The 17343-nt window shown below is 41.2% G+C and overlaps 1 protein-coding gene across 1 annotated transcript; it reads right to left on the minus strand.

The window, feature by feature from the left end:
* Positions 1-626: 626 nt before the first annotated feature.
* cdc27 (cell division cycle 27) lies at positions 627-16886 on the minus strand. Its single transcript, XM_067477048.1, has 20 exons — positions 16731-16886; positions 11828-11903; positions 11529-11676; positions 11265-11390; positions 11072-11169; positions 10835-10980; positions 10509-10726; positions 10325-10424; positions 9617-9726; positions 9405-9504; positions 9064-9244; positions 8657-8829; positions 8410-8562; positions 8206-8286; positions 8003-8130; positions 7800-7917; positions 6622-6750; positions 4406-4480; positions 4041-4170; positions 627-940 (listed from the first exon to the last, which is right to left on the minus strand). Exons 1-20 carry the CDS (start codon positions 16755-16757, stop codon positions 849-851), a joined length of 2409 nt encoding a protein of 802 aa, XP_067333149.1. The 5' UTR covers positions 16758-16886; the 3' UTR covers positions 627-848.
* Between the last annotated feature and the right edge of the window lie 457 nt (positions 16887-17343).

Consider the following 17343-nt stretch of genomic DNA (forward strand, 5'->3'; position numbering starts at 1 on the left):
AGCTGGACAGTGTAGGTTAGTGGTCATCAACCATCAGGTCACAGAACTTTGATGTGCCATGGGAAATTATCCTATTACAGTTAATTGGTCCAAAAATGTATGTTATTGGAAATAATTTGCCATTGTCTGTGTGCCCTTCCCTCCTCCCCTTTTCCCAAGTGTGATGAAGAGGACCTGCAAGTCCAAGGTAGCATCTGATGCTGGTGGGGGCACCTCGAAGTTGCTCATTGTCTTCCTGATTGTATTTTGTTAGTTGCTAAATGTTGCTCCTCTTTGCTTTCTTCCTCTATTTTCCACTCACCCCAACCGGCCAACACTGAGCCTGGTTCTGTTGGAAGTTTCTTTCATTAGAGGGAGATTTTCCTCTACTGTTGCCTAGTGCTGCTCAAAGTGGATTAGTTGGGTTCTATAATTCTTCAAGTCTTGACCTTCAAAGTAAAGTGCCTTGAAATGTTAAAATGTGTGTTGTAATAACTAAAATTTTTGTCACTGCCCACCGCTGCTGCCGCCTGCACTCTGCTGCTTTCCAGGCAAAGCACAGTTCATCTCCAGCCAGCCGATCATGACAAGTCACCTGGAGAAGTGCTGTGATTGGCTAGTAAACAGGAAGTGGACTGACAACAGGCGGGGTTTAAATGTTTTTATTGATTTGTTTCCATAATGACAATAAAAAGAACATAAAAAACAGCGGTGAGGTTATAACAGGAAGAGCGAGGGGTGGGGGTTCAGACCAGCAGTCTGTTTCAGCAAATGAGAGGACAGGGATGAGCACTGGGAAGAATGTTGCCTAGCAACATCACTCCACCAGCTAATCAGAGCAGGAGGCAGGGCCACGAGAAGGGGCAGGGTTAAAGGACATCGTCGCTCTCAGCTGTATGGAGCTGTGTGTCATCGGCGTCAGTCATGATGCTACTGTCCTGGCTGTCATCAAGCTCTGCCCCTGCAGATGGACAGATGAAGAGAAAGGGATAATGAAAGAAAGAGGTAAGTCAATTTTGTGGATGATTTTCTTTACAAAGTTAAACTTAAGACAACGCTTAAGCTGCCAGGTTTCTCTGTTTCAGCGTTTAATCACAGTTTATGTACAAACCTTCTGTGGGAGAAATTGAAGAGACTGTCTAACAAGCTGCCTACTTTCAAATGCAGGTTCATATAAGTATGTTCATCATTTAACGGACAGAGACGGCAATAATAATGAAAATGACAAGGATGTCTCTCATTACTGGCAACAAGAGGCGAAACAGTCCCATAAATGTGTCTCGCTTTTGTCAAGGTTACTACCCTCCTTGTAAACTTTATAAACACGTCAAACAATTATATACACATTTATATTCTATGCACTATATAAATTCTCGTCTTATATATGTGCATATTAGTTTGTGTATGTACAGTATACTACCTGTAAATACTTCTTGAGGTATCTTGAATGTTTTACATGTGCTACTGTCATGTACATGCACAGAGCAGATGAGGAGCTAGGAATAAATACAACCCCAACAATGTCAAGACCTCTACACCCCCAGTCAGCACAGCCACAACACACCTCTGTGCCCAGGAAAACAGAAATGATACCAATGCCGTCTCAAAAACCACGCTGCTCTAGCTCCACAGAACACCAGGAGCACACAACTGGCTAAGCCATCAGTTTTTTATAACTACAGTTTGAGGAACATGATAATAGCATTGGAGAAGTTGTCAGGGTTTGGGGTGTTTATTAAACTCAGCCATAGTTTTAGATGAGAGAGAAGCACCACAAATAGGATGCATACCCTCTCTCCTATCACACCAGGCTTTCCAGTAAGAGGTTTCCAATTGTCTACGTGGCCCATTTTGTTTGCTGGACACCACCTGGCTAATCATCAGTTAACTGGTCAGTTAAGTGGTCCAAAAAAACAATAAAAAAAAAATATATATATATATAAAGCTTATATAACTACCGTTTGGCAAAATTACACAGAGATTAAACATTAATTTTTGTGACCTCTAATTTGCAAAATCTAGTGTTATTTGTCAATGGCCACTGGAGTTCACATTTCTGACAACTGAGCCACCAATTACCAGTTTTTGTGTTGGTGAGTGGGGAAAATCATTTAGAAATGTGAACTTTGTGTTGGTGGTGGACATCTGTTTAGCATTAGGTCTTTTACGAACGCCTTCCAGCTGCTGGGGAACTGCCGGGCGACAGCTAACGGCTACACAAGCATGGTTTGCACTTAACTGGGACCTGACTAGCTGGCTTATTTCCATGATGCAGAGCTGTGCTTCTACTTCCATTTGCCTAACCAGCGAGGCTGCAAAAACCTTATACGTGCTACAGATAGCATCATTACTAAAGGAGGCAAAACTAATCATGAGATGACCTGACCATGTGATAAGAAAGATGGAGGGAAACAGAGAAGCTTAATAACAGCTGAGCCAGTGGACCCATGAAAGCACAGTAAATTTGGAAGTTACATTAGACATTTTAGAAGATCAGGTGTCATGTTATGAATAGAAAACTTATTTTGGAAACACCTAGGCACTTTTGTATTCATATTATATTTTGCTAGTTTTATTCAATAAAATGTAAATGGATCACAAACCACAAAAATTAAAAAACAATCCATTTTAAGCATATTTGAGCACAGTATAATGATCAAACTTCCATATTAAACATTTAGTCCGCTTGGCATTATACTGATCAGATTTCTTCAGAAATTCAAGTGCAGTTGCTCTTAAATTATTCATGCATGCCCACCTGGGTGTCAAAACATCTTAAAATAAGTTTGCATCCAGTAAACCAATAATGAGTTTATACTTAGCTTTGCCTCCATAGTTAGTGACCTGTCATTTTTAGTGAAAATTATAACTAAAAGTGGCGAAACAAAAACTATTTTCTTTAGAAACTCATAAGAACAAAAAGTCAGTGTTTTATCAATTTTTTTTGAGACCTTGCTCAAAGGACAGGATGGAGCTATGGGACTGTCCTAACCCTGATCTTAAATCTAGGTGTAACACCACCTTGGGAAAACACTGAAGAAGCTTCCCATAACCTACACCCTCAGCTGATTCATAGAACCATTTAACTACTCACAGCTGCAGTTTGTGGGTGAATGGACTATTTCCATGAAAGTTCCTGATGATGTTAAACTGTCATCCAGTATCTTCAAACATGGCATGTACCTGGAACTATGCCCACAACTACATCTGTGTTTCTTCCAAATCACTTTTCACAAGCAGGTGATTCTAAAATTCCTGTTTGCCGGTGTGGTAGCTGCAGAAAAGTTCTTGTCAGCTCGTTGGAAACTTCAGTTTCTGTCTGTGGATTTGTTACTCGACTGAAGTGAGCAGCTAAGCCATTACAGCACAGTCTGAAGCAGTCGTCACCATGACAACCAACAGAGTTACACTCAATGTTCCCTCAAATTTTTTATGTGTCTGAGCAAACACACAAATTCCCTGAGCGGTCCCTTAGACCACTGTGAGAAACATCAGATGTGTGACTTGTATTATGAGTATGAGCCAGTGGTTAACTCTTTGTCTGCAAAATACAGTACATAATGATTATTTGCATTTCTACTACTCATAAAATTGTCAATATGAAAATGATCAATATCCATAAATGAAAATTGTAAATAACTTCCCGTTCGTTTTGCCATTATTATTAAGGGTCAACTTGAGCAGCACTTAGCATCATTAGCCTGTCTTCACTCCACATCGGCCACACCGCTTTGCTAAAACACTGTTTCCGTCACATTAAGGACGCTGTCACAGCCTGTCAATGACGTAGATTAGCTGCGTAAATACGCATGTGAATCGCATCATTGGCTGGAGCGGCCAGTAACTCACTGAATCAAATTGCCAAATAGCACAGAATAAATTGTTATGTGTTTAGTTTATTTTCAAATCAGGTGCGCCGAGGAGATTGTCTGTGCACGGAGACGGTGTCAGCAGTGCACAATTGCACACACGCGCAGCTTAGAGTGAACATTGGTTACACTAATTATTTACTTTTGCTCAATGATCAAAATGATAAATCACTGGTTTGGGTGATTGATTACCTTCATCCTCTGGCAGGTATCTCTTATCAATGGCCTCTTTGATCTGGTTGTTTGCCCCTTTAGGATCCAGGTCCATTGCCCAGCTGAAGTTCATCAGAGCCAAGTGAGTCTGGCCGAGCTTCTTATAAACCTTGGGCAGGTGAAGACAGGCAGTTAACAATAAAATGAAGTGCATCAATCAGTCTGTTTTTACTAATCTTTTACTAAAGCTCTGGATCACTAAAATAATTCTTAACTGGTTAATTTGGTTTAGTTAGGCCAGGGTCAGATGGGTTAATGTTATAAGGGTAGATAGATCAGTGCTAGGTTTGGTTAGCTGAGCTGAATCAGAGGATGTAATGAGAACAGAGTTAAACAGTTGTTACCTTTCCTATCAGGAAATATACCAATGACTCTTTAGGTACGATCTGCTTTAGCTCCTCCAGCTCCTGCAAAGCCGCCTGCAGACAGACAATTCAGAGAGAGAGCGTGAGTGAGAGAGATTTTTTAAAACCTTTATTTACAAAACCATAACCAATTTCAAAAAGACAAAATTTTCATATCAAAAGGAAAGAAAATGAGAGGAAGAGCAAAAAAGCTGTCTTCTTCTTATTAAACTGCTTCAACACCTTTCTTTTCTCTTTTTCTATTGAGGTTTAGCTTTTGGACACCCATCCTAACATTATCCCATTATCAATACCTTGATAAACGTGGGAATAACAATGGTAAGTGGTTCAGGAAGCAAAGCAGCCCCGAATCATTAAGTATCTTATGCACAATTTTCTACACTTGCATCTGGGATGAAAGCAATTTCCCCTCTGGGATTAATGAAGTACTTCTGATTCTGAATGTTCCTTTAGGTTTCACATGGAGAGTTCCATTCCATGTTAACACTAAGAGACCAACACTAGTGTCAAAGTGGAACAGAAAAGTCCCATTGGCAGTAGGGATACTTTCTGTTTTTAAGCAAGATGATGCACAGCACATACAGGTGTTATGCTAAAGTAACCAGTCAAGATAAGGAAAGCTCTCCATGTAAGAAAAACCCCATTGGGCTTTGACAAGTTAATGATTTAAAACATGCCTGCTAATGCAGTCTCCTGCCACTACTTAGTCAAGCCAGGTATCAGCTGACATGCATCTGTTGCTGAAGTTAATGGGAGAATCACTTCAAATACAGTTGAATCAAAACGCAGACAATTTAATGTAGTATAATGACAAAGTTCAATGTCCGTGTTCTGGAGAACATTACGGGCATGAGAGGGGTAAGCTACTTATATTTGCATGTTGCTGTTGTTCCATTTTTGAATACACCAACTACTAAGTATATATGTGGCAAAAAGAGTGTGAAGTAGCAAGAGATAAAAAATGAAGAGAGTTGGCAAGAAAAAAAAATGTAAAGGAAGAGTTGTCATCCTGACTCATATAAAGTGTGGTTTATATGATATTTTCTGCAATACTGCATATTTTTTTGTCATTTATAGTTTTATTGCACTGAATAATACATCTGAAGCTGCTTGTGAATAACATAACAACACCAACTGGGTTTGTAAGTTAAGGTAAAGCATCCATTCATTCTTTTTTCCATTGATTGTACTCCAGGTTTGCTAACATTTGACTCTAGTTGACATTTAGTGGCATAATAAGCCTTGTGTTGCTATTACTTTTTTCACCGCCACTTTGTATTCTTAATGGAATGTGTACTGTGTACTGTGAGAATACACAATTCAATGTTTCTAAGTCTGAGCAGACCTACATTTAGCCTTTTGGGTTACAAGCATTTGCATTTCAAGTGGGAGATTGTCGGAGTCAGAAGCGTTCTCCCTGGAAAAATTTTGATTGATACAGTGATGGTCAACACACAGAGGAGGAACTATTTGATTATGCTGCGTGACATAGGGTCTTGTATACAGCACATTGTAGCTGTGCATCTAAATAAGGATTCTTTGGCAGTCATCTGACAGAAACTTCATCACCACTCCAATTTCTTCTTTGAATCCTCTTGACAATTTGGGACAGAGCAGCTTGCTCCCTGTATGGCCTCACACACATAATCTGGACTTTGTACATGAAAGGTCAAATCTAAAAAATCTTGGAAACGTCTCACTTAAGACATTTGCGTTCTCACAAGCACCCCCTGGATAAAGTTACGAGAATTTCAGGGTTCCAGTGTATTAGTGGAAGATACTTATAACTGCTTAAGGACCTAAAGGTGAAGGTGATTTATGATAGCCGCTCCCATCTCAGCCGCTGAACCTTGTAACTCCTTCAGAAGTTATAGGTGAGCAACTCTAAAAGAAAGGGTCTTTTAGAGTTGCTCAGTTTTTGAGGACCTGTTCTAGGTAAATTTATGCCTGACCATATAAATAAGAAATATTTGGTGAATGGATGGAAATGTTCTTGTATCCATCCCCTGATGTCTGCTTTTCAATAATCTTTTTACTGAGTTGACCATGATTCAGTGTTGTAAAAAGATAAAAGGTTAAAACTAGATGATTCTTTTCTATAACTACTGCATGTAGGTGTATGCTGCGAATGAATGAACCTGTGTTCATTGAAACTGAATAGCTCAGAGGAAAACTACAGTTTCAGTTTTGCTTACCTTGTACTTGTCATTGGCAAACAGAATGGAGGCTCGGTGGAATTTGCAGAGCGGGTTTTTGGGATCAATGGCAATCGCTCTGTTTAAAGTCTCTAATGCTGCTTCAGATTTTTTCAATGCATGCTGCACCTGCATTTGCACACACACACACATACATTTTAATAAAAACCTTACAATGCACAAAATTTCAGGCAAATAAAAAAAAAATTTTTTTGTTCTGAGTTCCTAGGAGAGCAATATTTGATGAGATCAGTGAAATTAGCAGATCTAAAAGAATAATTTCTAGAGCAGCATTTTGTCACTGAGGGCAGGGCTCAGCCAAGTGTCCCTGTATGCAGGCAGAGAGAGGAAACAGTCAAACTTTCTCCTCAGCTCGAGTGGAATATACTAGGGCTTATTTGTGTTACGTATGAGAAAAATGCTCCCAAAGTTAATGGCCAAATATCAAAGGCACCAACTTTTAGCAACTGTAACATTAAGTCCCCATCAGATCTTCTTCTTCTTTTCCTTTCGGCTGTTCCCTTTGAGGAGTCGCCACAGCAAATCATGTGCCTCCATCTAACCGTTTCCTCTGCATCCTCTTCTTTCACACCAACTAACTTCATGTCCTCTCTCACTACATCCATAAATCTGCTCTTTGGTCTTCCTCTAGACCTCCTGCCTGGCAGCTCCAACCTCAGCATCCTTCTACCGATATATTCACAGTCTCTCCTCTGAACATGTCCAAACCACCACAATCTGGCGATACACTGCGGCTGCATGTATACAATGATTTGCAGTAACCTAGTTTCTAAAGTGCATGTAAATTCTGTCCCCTTATCATGTGAGAAAGATGATTTTTCCGAGTATCGTGGTTACTTCAGTAAATGTAAACAAAGTCAGGATGTAAATCAGAAGATCTGAATTTACAGTGTGGTTTTGCAGTTATGCATTTATCGACAAAACAGTAAAGACTAAAGAAAGCAAGCTACAGTAAGATAAACGGGTGCAACTTCTTGATTCAGACACACAAAAGTGTAAGAAAAAATTTGATTTGGGGAAGTTTCAGGTTACCGACAAACTAAAAACATTGATTTCGAGCCCTTTCCTAAGTCCCAAACGTCATCAGTAGTGAATAAAGGGTGCTAAATGCCGACAGTTCACCAACAATAATTTGAGGAAGACACATGCTAACATACCACGCCAATGTGACACAGCAGCACAGAGCTTTGAGGGTTTATGCTCAAAGCTTTCTTGAAGTGAATTTCTGCCAAGTTGAACTTCTCTTGTTTGTAGTAGATCATGCCCAGACCATACCTGAGTAGAGACAACAACACCTGAATCACAAACCCACACACAGTCTGATATAATACTGTCTGTTCTGGTTGCTGTGGTAACTCACCAAGCGTTGTAATGTCTACTGTTGACTCTGATGGCATTTCTGAAGCAGGCGAGTGCTCTGTCCAGCTCCTCTGTCAGGACAAACTCATGACCCAGCAGTGTATAGGCATAGGCAAATCCTGGATCCACCTGATACAAAGACAGGTCCAAAGGTGAAACAGTGTGAGGTAAGTAGCCGCAGTATTGATAGTAACAGCAGCTCACCTGGATGGCTCTCTGAAAGAACTTTATGGCGATGTCATGCTCCCTCTGCAAACTGAAACAGTTTCCTGCAACACACCAGGCCTGCAAACATAGAAGACGACAAGTGGTTAGAGAAACAGAAAAGTTGTTAGAGGGGCAGACAGGTCAGCGAGACAGATGACAGAAGAGAGTTTAGAAAAGCAATTGGACAGGTGTGGTGCTCACCTCAGGACAGTTCTTGTCCATATCAGTCAGGTCTTTGGACAGGGCAGACAAGGCCACATCTTTCTGCAGGTGCCACAGCGTAGTTGAATAAATCTCCATCCCCTCAACTCTGTAGGATTCGATCCTGCGGACCTCGCTGAACAAACGCTCTGCCTACAAAAAAGTGATTACCGTATCTTAGGTGAGAACTACCTGTATGTCCAGAGATGACATGAGCGTTACCTGTGTGTCCCGGGTTGAGTGTTACCTGCGTGTACTCAGCCAGCTCGAAGTAGGCCCTGCCAATGTGCGTGAGGACCCAGCCAGTGTTGTAGTGCTGGGGGGGAAGAGAGGTCAGGATGTTGATGGCATCTCTGCAATTGTACGAGCATAGTGCCTGGTAACCACGACCCAGTTCCCGTAGCAATGCCATCACACTGTCTGAACACACACACAGAACCTGTAAGTTAAAATGCCTAAAAGGGAGAGGAAGAGGATTTTTCTGATCCATTCTTGTAGACATTTTCTGGGATTTCTAACTGAAAGAGGTCCCAGGATATCCAATCAGGTCTGAAAGCCTCTGAGTATCAAGCAAATGGATGTGGGTATGTCCAACCTGGTTGATCCTATTGCTAGTTACGAACCAGGGACCTGGGAGGATGGTGATGGTCTTACCTGCTGCGGCTCTCTGATACTGGGGCATCTTGGTGTCTGGAAGACTCAGACTGGGATCCAGTCTCAGGATATCCAGACTCTCATTCAGGTTACTGCTGTTTGATGTCTTTGCTGATTTACACTTGGTTTTTCTATTGGGTATCTTTGTAGGAAACTTCATTTTCAGCTTCTTACTGTTCTCCTGCACAGACAGGTTACTTTACTTTACTTTACATTACTTTACAATCATAGTACTGCAGTATAAATGCAGCACTACCGAAAAATTACAGTGGTATTAGTGTAGCAAAAAAATGTACGTTTTTATGTGATGTTAATATTGTATTAGTGAAGCAAGGAAGTACCTTGGCAGTAGAGCTGGCACTTGTAAACAGTCTTGAGCTTCTTCTAGGCTGAACATTTGGTGGACCAGACATACTGGGACTGAGGACCTGAGGGGAGCCACTGTAAGACAGACAGGTGGTCAAATAGTCAGAAAAGTGTGTCTCCCTGCCATTTTCTGATTGGACCAACAATACCAGCATCACTCAGCTCTTTGATTAGCTGCTGTTGTTACCTAGTGTGAGGTGCAGAGGACTGCGACTGGTTGAATGGGATGGGGAGAACATCTCTGCTGTTTCCACTCTGACTGAAGACAGACTTAGACTGGCTAATCCTGGAGACAGACTGAGGGGAAGAGAGGCAAGTAGGTGGAGAGAGAGAGAGAGAGAGAGAGAGAGAGAGAGAGAGACAGCAGTGTAAAACATTAAAATTAAGAAAAGCAGAGTGTGCATCCTGTAGGGTGCCCTCTGCTGGGGAACTGGCTTCTAAACATGTAACTAAACATTATGTCTGACTCTGTCAAAGGACTAACAGCTGTACTGCAAATGTCCTCAGCAGAGACAAACCCTAATATTGAAGACCAAGGGAGGACTCATCTGTCAAAGTGAAAAAGTACATCAGTCATTTGGAAGTTTTGGGAGTGGAGACGGAGCAAGAGTTATTATTTATAGTATATACAGTTATACAAGAAAGATTATTAAGCACAGAACTAAATGAAAAAGTTTGTCTAGATGACCTTTTCTACATTGACAGAGCAGGAAATCAGTCCATTGTTATACAGTTGTTTAATGTTTGCAAAAAAATTGATAGAGACAACTTTAAATTGAAAACATATTCATTCTAGAACTAATAAATCAAACAAAGAGAAATTAGATTTCCCTATTCTGTTGAGCCTACAGGACCCGCCCACAAACAACATGCATGTTAATGTTTGTGCATGTACCTTCTTGCTAGGGGCTGTAGTTTGTGTTTCCATGGTAGCTGAATAATTCTGTAGATATGTGGGGTCTCCAGGACTGGGCTCCAGAGGCAAAATGCCAAAACTACAAACAGACACATATGTATGATTCACCTGTACAGGTAAACTGCCAGAGTCACATAAGCAGCTGGTAAACTGACAATCTTACCTAGGTGTCAGGGGGCTCAGTGTGGCAGGTCCTCCCAGTAAACTCCGCCCAGTCTTGGGCTTGTTCTGTTTGGCCAATAAGGAGCCAGCTGATGCCATGGAGACCGTATTACCCAAAAGGGAGCCGGTATCAGGAGAGATGAGAGAGGAGTCGATGTAAGAAACTGACAAATCTGATGTCAGCTTTCCATTTGACTCCAAATTTAAACGATTTAACTCCTAAAGAGAAACACACAGATCTCAGTAATGTGATTATTCCTTCCGCCTAATTAACCTGATGGTCAGACTGAACCAACTTAGTAATAATGGACTGTTTGGTATACGTACAAGAGTGTCCTGTGGCGTCTCCATGAGGGCAGTGTCTAAACGGTGGGAGGGGTTCTGGGCAGGGCTTATGGGTGGAGGGGGCGGGGCTATAGAGGAGTTTTGTAGAGAGGACAACTTAAAGACCTGATCCGGATCTGGTTTCTCCCCTAAAAACACAGGGCATAATATTCAGTTACACCACATAGTCACAGGTGAGACTCTCGCGAGGGTGGGTGGGTGTGGGTGTGTGTGTGTTACCTAGGTGACAAAGGCTCTGAAAAGGTGACCAGAGGAAGGGGTTGAGGGTTAGGCTCCTCTGAAAACACTCAGCACCTTTGGCAACACGATCTGTCTTACTGCTCAGATAGACAAGTGAGGGACAGAGACAGGTCAGTCACAAGTAACACAACTTACACCAGTAACAGACATTCTTGGTAAACTAATAATTTACCAGTAAATGTGCCCCAGTAAAGACAGTGTGAAGGAGGCAGCGTCTCCATACTCTGTGATGATGTCATCCTGACTCTTCTGTTTGTTCAGCACTCCACCAATCAGAACCTGTTCTCCTTCAGCCAGCCTGAGAGACAGAGAAAGAAAGTTTAAGTCTAAACAACCCTTTTGATGAGAAGGAGTAATTAAAATTTTTACTGAGCTTACTCGTGTAAAACAGGTTAGATAACCAAGTTAACTTGTTTTCTTGTGTGTTGGTTCTTACTTGCTCAGTTCCACGCAGCATTTGGCCAGTAGGAATCGAACCTGCGGCGTGGAGCAGCTGTGAGCCTTCAGCAGCCGGTACGCTTTATATGGCTTCCCTGAGCGGTAATAACAGGTAGCCAGCAGGTAGAGGGCTTCCTCTGACCTCACTGTCAGACAAAGAAGTACACAGACAGGTCAACATGTGGCAAACAGGTAGAGGGCCTCCTCTGGCAACACTGCCAGGTTGACAGGTACACAGACAAGTAACCAGCTAGATATGTAACAGTTAGAGGCAGGCAAACAATTGACAGGAATTACCCTCAGCGTAAAGTCTCTCGGCAAGGAAAACGGCATCCAGGTAGGCGTAGTGGTTTAGAGCCTGCCACACTGCAGCCTAACAGACAGAGAGAGGTCCAGAGAGACAGACAAGCAGCAGTGAGGTCACACAGACCAACATCACAACCAGTGCTGACAGAAACTTCTCATATAATGAACAAAAGAAACTAGTCCTAAAGGTTGATAAGAACTGCTTGAGTTTGTGTGACATTATGTGCTTCTTTTAAAACTCACAAAAACACAGCAAGGCTGAACATCAAATACTGTGCAATTAATGTACTTAACTAAATGCTCAAGGTGACAGTGACTTTTTCTATACACTTCATTGTTTTTAAGCTTCACCCAGTGATTAATGCCAGGGCTATTAATTATTTTATGCAGAGCATGTGTGATTTCAGGGAGCTATTTACTCTTTGTTGCAGAAATGAATTTTCACTTGTCAGTGTTTTGGTAACACCTACAGCTAAAAGTAAGTCAATTTAATCTAACAGACCTATATTAAATCCTAACTTAATAAAGAGGATGATATAAAGTTTTGTTTAAAACTGTTTTAGAGGATTTTATTCAGCTGCTGTATGGACTCGATTATAACCATTTTTCTGCCCACCGTGCCTGAAATAATTTCTACACTAGACACTAAACCTCAAGTTAGCGGCTCCAAGTAGTAGCTCTCACATCACGAAAATTATAGAGACTGGTAACGTCACATTTGAGGCCTCAGGTTAGAAACACATTGCTTTGCTTATCGCCCCTAGGTTGCAGTGGATCACGCCATTATCCACCTGCTGCAGAGGCCTCTCTCTCACCTGGACAAAGTAGGCAGCACTGTACGGATCATGTTCTTTGTTTTCTCCAGTGCCTTTAATACAATACACCCTGTTCTGCTGAGAGAGAGAGAGAAGCTGCTGAAGATGCAGGTTGAACACTGATTTTCAGCACAACTCGGATTCCTCTCACATGCAGCAATTCGCTGATGACTCTGCAGTGGTGGGGTGTATAAGTGGCACAACTTTGGCCTCCAGTACTATGGTGAAGAATAGCCTTCTTCTACCAGTGAAATATTGCCAAAATTCGAAGCATCCTATATCAGAGTAATGCTGAAAACTAGTCCATGCATTTATTACTTCTAAGAAAGTACATTAAGCAAACAAAAAGATAAAAACAACCGACATGAGAAAATGATTAGAAACATTTTAAAAAATTATTAAAGCTAAACAAACCTACTTTTAGCTGCTTTTTTAAAAAGGTATCCACATTGAAAGGTATCCTACTGATCCCAAGTTGAATGGAAGGGAGTTCCAGATTGGACTACTGTAACATTATGATGTCCCAATAACTCCCCATAGAGCTTCCAAATAATTGAAAATACTGCACCAAGATTATATAATCACTGGCCACTATATTAAATACACCTGTACAAGCTATTACACTCTAATACAGTAGCCCTGCCATGTATTCTAACTTACAAAGCTATAAATTCTGGGTTTATGTTGAAACTATCAGAAAGGCGATAATTCTACTATTAAGTGGGTGGTTCCACTATTTTGGTCATTTAAAAAAATGAGTGGGCCAAGACATTAGAACCAACCCTTTATTAAATGCACTCATATCTAATTCCACTTCCCAATGTGACCAAAAAATGTATTCTGATAAAATTACTACTGAAGGCACAAAATCACAAGAGCACAAGCACCTCAAAGACAGACATTCAGATCTGTACAAAAGGTTTAAAGTGAAAGACAGGGCTCAAAATAAATGCTATTCCTTTATCCCAGCGAGAGTAAAAATAGCACGTGGGCCCAATGATTCAAGATCTGGAACCATTTTAGGACAATAAAGAAAATGACCTTACAGTTTATGCATTTTTTTGCAAAAAGTTACTTTACGGGATATCTATTCTTCAATATCCCAAATAGACCCTCATTATACAAACATTTAACTCTAGAGCACCTTCTTCTATTACTGTAGGAGGGATGTTGGAGCTCAGCCTGGTACCATGGACCATGGCTGTAAATAGAGAGGGTCCAGAAAGCTCAGGTAAAATTAAATTCCTCAACTTGAGGAGACAACATTAGTGTTCATTCAGGTACATGAGAGTATAACGCTCTGCAAAACAAACAGGGATTTATCAAAACACCAAAAAAAAATCATAAACGTGAATCAGAGAGATTATTTCAGCTCTGCCCGGAGCCTCCCGTTCACTGTTTCGACTTAACCACAAAAGGAGAGGCGTGACTTAGTTAATGCGCCAACCTTTTAACCTAATGTGGCACAAGGTCTGGTGGACACTGAGATGGAAGACCCACACACTCCCAAACCAGGCAAAACCCTGTAGCAGCTGTAGCTGACAGCAGAGAGTCGACATCATCAGCAGACAAAGGAAGACAGGGATAAGTGATAGTGCCTGATTTCATGTTCATTCTTAAACTTCACCCAGTTTACATTTAATTAAGGTAGATATTACTGAGTCTGCGGTGTCTTTGTTGTTGTAGATCCGGATGAATCAATTTCTGCTCAGTGGTTAGATTATAAGGCTAAAATTAAATCAGTCTACAGTCCTGCAGTAAAGTCTCCTTCATGAGGCTGATGTTCAGTTTTGTTCAAACACAAAGAGGACTTGATTCAGTTTTGGAGGCTGTTATTGTGCTGCTGTTGAAGTGCAGACAGAGATTTTGCAATTTGGCCAGTCCTCACTGATATACTAAATGTGGTAGACAAAATGACAGGAAAAACAGCTTCATGACATGTAGTCACCAGCTAAATAATCATTCCTATATCAGGTATAGCTATAGCTAAAATTCCTGCTGCGCAAAGATAAGTAATATCAGTAGTTAAAGTACAAACTAATCAAATTGGTATTTAGCAGATTTCTTGAAAATTCAGAAATTGAAATTTTAGCTGTTAGAGTAACTATTAACCTAGTGTGTCTATAAGAATTTCCATCAGTGGGTCAATCAAAAGGTTTGAATTTACAGTGTATTTTAGTGATGTAATTATTGACTAGAAATGGGTGACCAAAGGAAAGCAGGTTATTGTAAAATAAACTGACGATACAGCCAAAAGTCTTTTATTTAGAAAGCCGTGGTGATGGAGTTTGATTTTCTATGAACAGGGAATCAAAATTAAATGTTGCTGTTACGGTTTGTGATTTGCAACAGTTGGAAAGACTTACAGAGGCTAACATTAGCTTGTTTAGGCTAATAAAGGTGTGAGCACGTGTGTGTGTAGCAGGCTGCAGCCTCTATGGTTTTCCTGAATATATAAAATTATACCTCATAATTGAGATCTCCTAATTGTCTTTTCACTGTATTGGCATGAGGAAGAGGATGTTAAGGAGGACAGGCCTGGTGTAAAGTACTCAAACACACACAATGAGCCCACCAAGCTTTTCACGGCCATAGAAAATGACAAAAACTGCAATAGACTGCAGTCTTTCTGTGTGAAGTCTGCATGTTCTTGTCTTTTGAAAATTATGTACTGTTAAACTGATACTGACCTAAAATATAAGTTCAGACCTCGAAAAACCATTGGTGTGTGATAACCTGTTTACCAGTCTACACAGCTGAAGCAGACAAACCTGTTTTTACTGAATTTCAACTTAACTTTGCTGTGGTTAAATAAACCTGAGGTGATGTTAATAAAACCTGATGAATCACAATACCAACTCCGTACAAATGTGCTTCAAACAACCTGACTAGTTTTACTCCTTCAGCCTCACATGACATTTAACCAGCTGAAGGCTAATGTTGTTCATGATAACCAGCTAAAGACTGCTAAAGCCCAGTGCTGTTAAAGTTAATCAGCTAGTCAGCTAAAGGCTCACACTCGTGTTAACCATTTGTTCATGTTAATCATCCAACTAGATGAAGGCTAACAATGTTCAGTTTAACCACCTGAAGGCCAGTGTTGTTCATATTAACCGGCTAGCAAGCTGCAGGCTGTAAATTTTAACCGGCAGTTAGCTGAAGTTAGCAAAATAAGCTAACCAGCTGTTGGTTAACTTTGGCCTGGATCCAGGTTAATGTTTGTGGTCAGACATTAGCCACAATCCAAATAGTCCAATTTATTAGCTTATTAACTCTGAAGCGACATTTCTGCGTCCCGGAGCAGCCTTGCTACACGTTAGTCATGGTGTTAACCGGCTAACACAACTCTACTGTTAGCATAACAGCATTAGCAACGTTCATCATTCAAATCTCCATTTGAAATGTAGCATTTAGTGTCATGCCGCTCATCAGCAAAAACACACAACTCCAAAAGAGACATTTACACAAACACAAACAGCAAATCCATTCATCTTCACTAAACTCAGCCAGACACGTTTTATTTCTCTAAAAATAATGAAACTTTAATATGAAGTGTTGCCCTTCGTATTGCATTAGAACCTGAGCCATAGACGGGCATATTAACGCACAGAATCCAAATAAATGTATTATTTTAAATTAATAATCATAATAATACAGTTATTAGATCTGTACCGATGCTAGTAAGTGACAAAAAGAACCCACGGAGTCCCCTTCCCCAATCCCAACAATGTTCCCATCCTCTGTTTTTAAACGTACACCAAGAGAAACCTCCATATGACTGGTTTTCAAAGGGAGTAACGTTAGGGCATGACCAGGCTAACTTAAGCTACTGAACTAGCACTATGCCTAAGGTTTGACCCTAACGGCCCCTGACAAACAAAATCTTACTCTAATGATCACACTGATAACACCGAGTAAAACTCCGCGCTGCCAGCGGCGGGCTGCGGGGCCTACGGCCAGGGAAGAGCTCTCACACCGCGGACTGAACCAGCCGCCGAGGCCGGGACGGAGAGGGCAACACAGGCTTTATAAATAATCTGCCTTCTGCTCATGACAGCGATGTGATGGTGTATTTTTACCTGGACAGGTTCCTGCAGCACCGTCATTCCGCTTCGAAACACGAGAAAGGTTTGTCTGTTTTCCCTCTTTCTTTACTCTCTTGGAGGAGCTGCAACCGAAGATTTGAACACACCGACCGTTAGCAGCCGAGTCGTGCCGAACACTGCCGGGGAAGATGGCAGACCGGAGCGGAAAAGAACGAAGTTCACACGGAAAGAGCCGAAACCGCTGCTGCATCACTAGCTGGTAAAATAAATATAAAGTGGGATCTGTCGCCCTCTGCTGCAGAAAACCCCTGTTGGGTAATCGTTGAGGTAATCGATCAATACTCAGTCAGTAAGTTTGTCAGTCAGATAGTTTGTTAATTAGTTTTAGCGTTCTGTCCACTTACATTTTCTTCTTTTCCTTTCGGCTGCTCCCTTTCAGGGGTCGCCACAGCGAATCATGTGCCTCCATCTAACTCTATCCTCTGCATCCTCTTCACTCACACCAACTAACTTCATGTCCTCCCTCACTACATCCATAAATCTCCTCTTTGGTCTTCCTCTAGACCTCCTGCCTGGCAGCTCCAACCTCAGCATCCTTCTACCGATATATTCACAGTTTCTCCTCTGAACATGTCCAAACCACCTC

The sequence above is a fragment of the Channa argus genome, chromosome 15 (assembly GCF_033026475.1).
Source record: "Channa argus isolate prfri chromosome 15, Channa argus male v1.0, whole genome shotgun sequence".
Classification (NCBI taxonomy): Eukaryota; Metazoa; Chordata; class Actinopteri; order Anabantiformes; family Channidae; genus Channa; species Channa argus.

Bases quoted from the DNA above. Each gene is read 5' to 3' on its own strand.
- cdc27 (XM_067477048.1), bottom strand. From the start codon at position 16,757: ATGACGGTGCTGCAGGAACCTGTCCAG. The intron at 9,505-9,616 runs GTAACAACAGCA...TCTGTCTTACAG, and splicing joins TCCTCTGCACCTCACACTAG to TGGCTCCCCTCAGGTCCTCA. The intron at 6,751-7,799 runs GTATGTTAGCAT...GTGCAAATGCAG, and splicing joins TGCTGTGTCACATTGGCGTG to GTGCAGCATGCATTGAAAAA.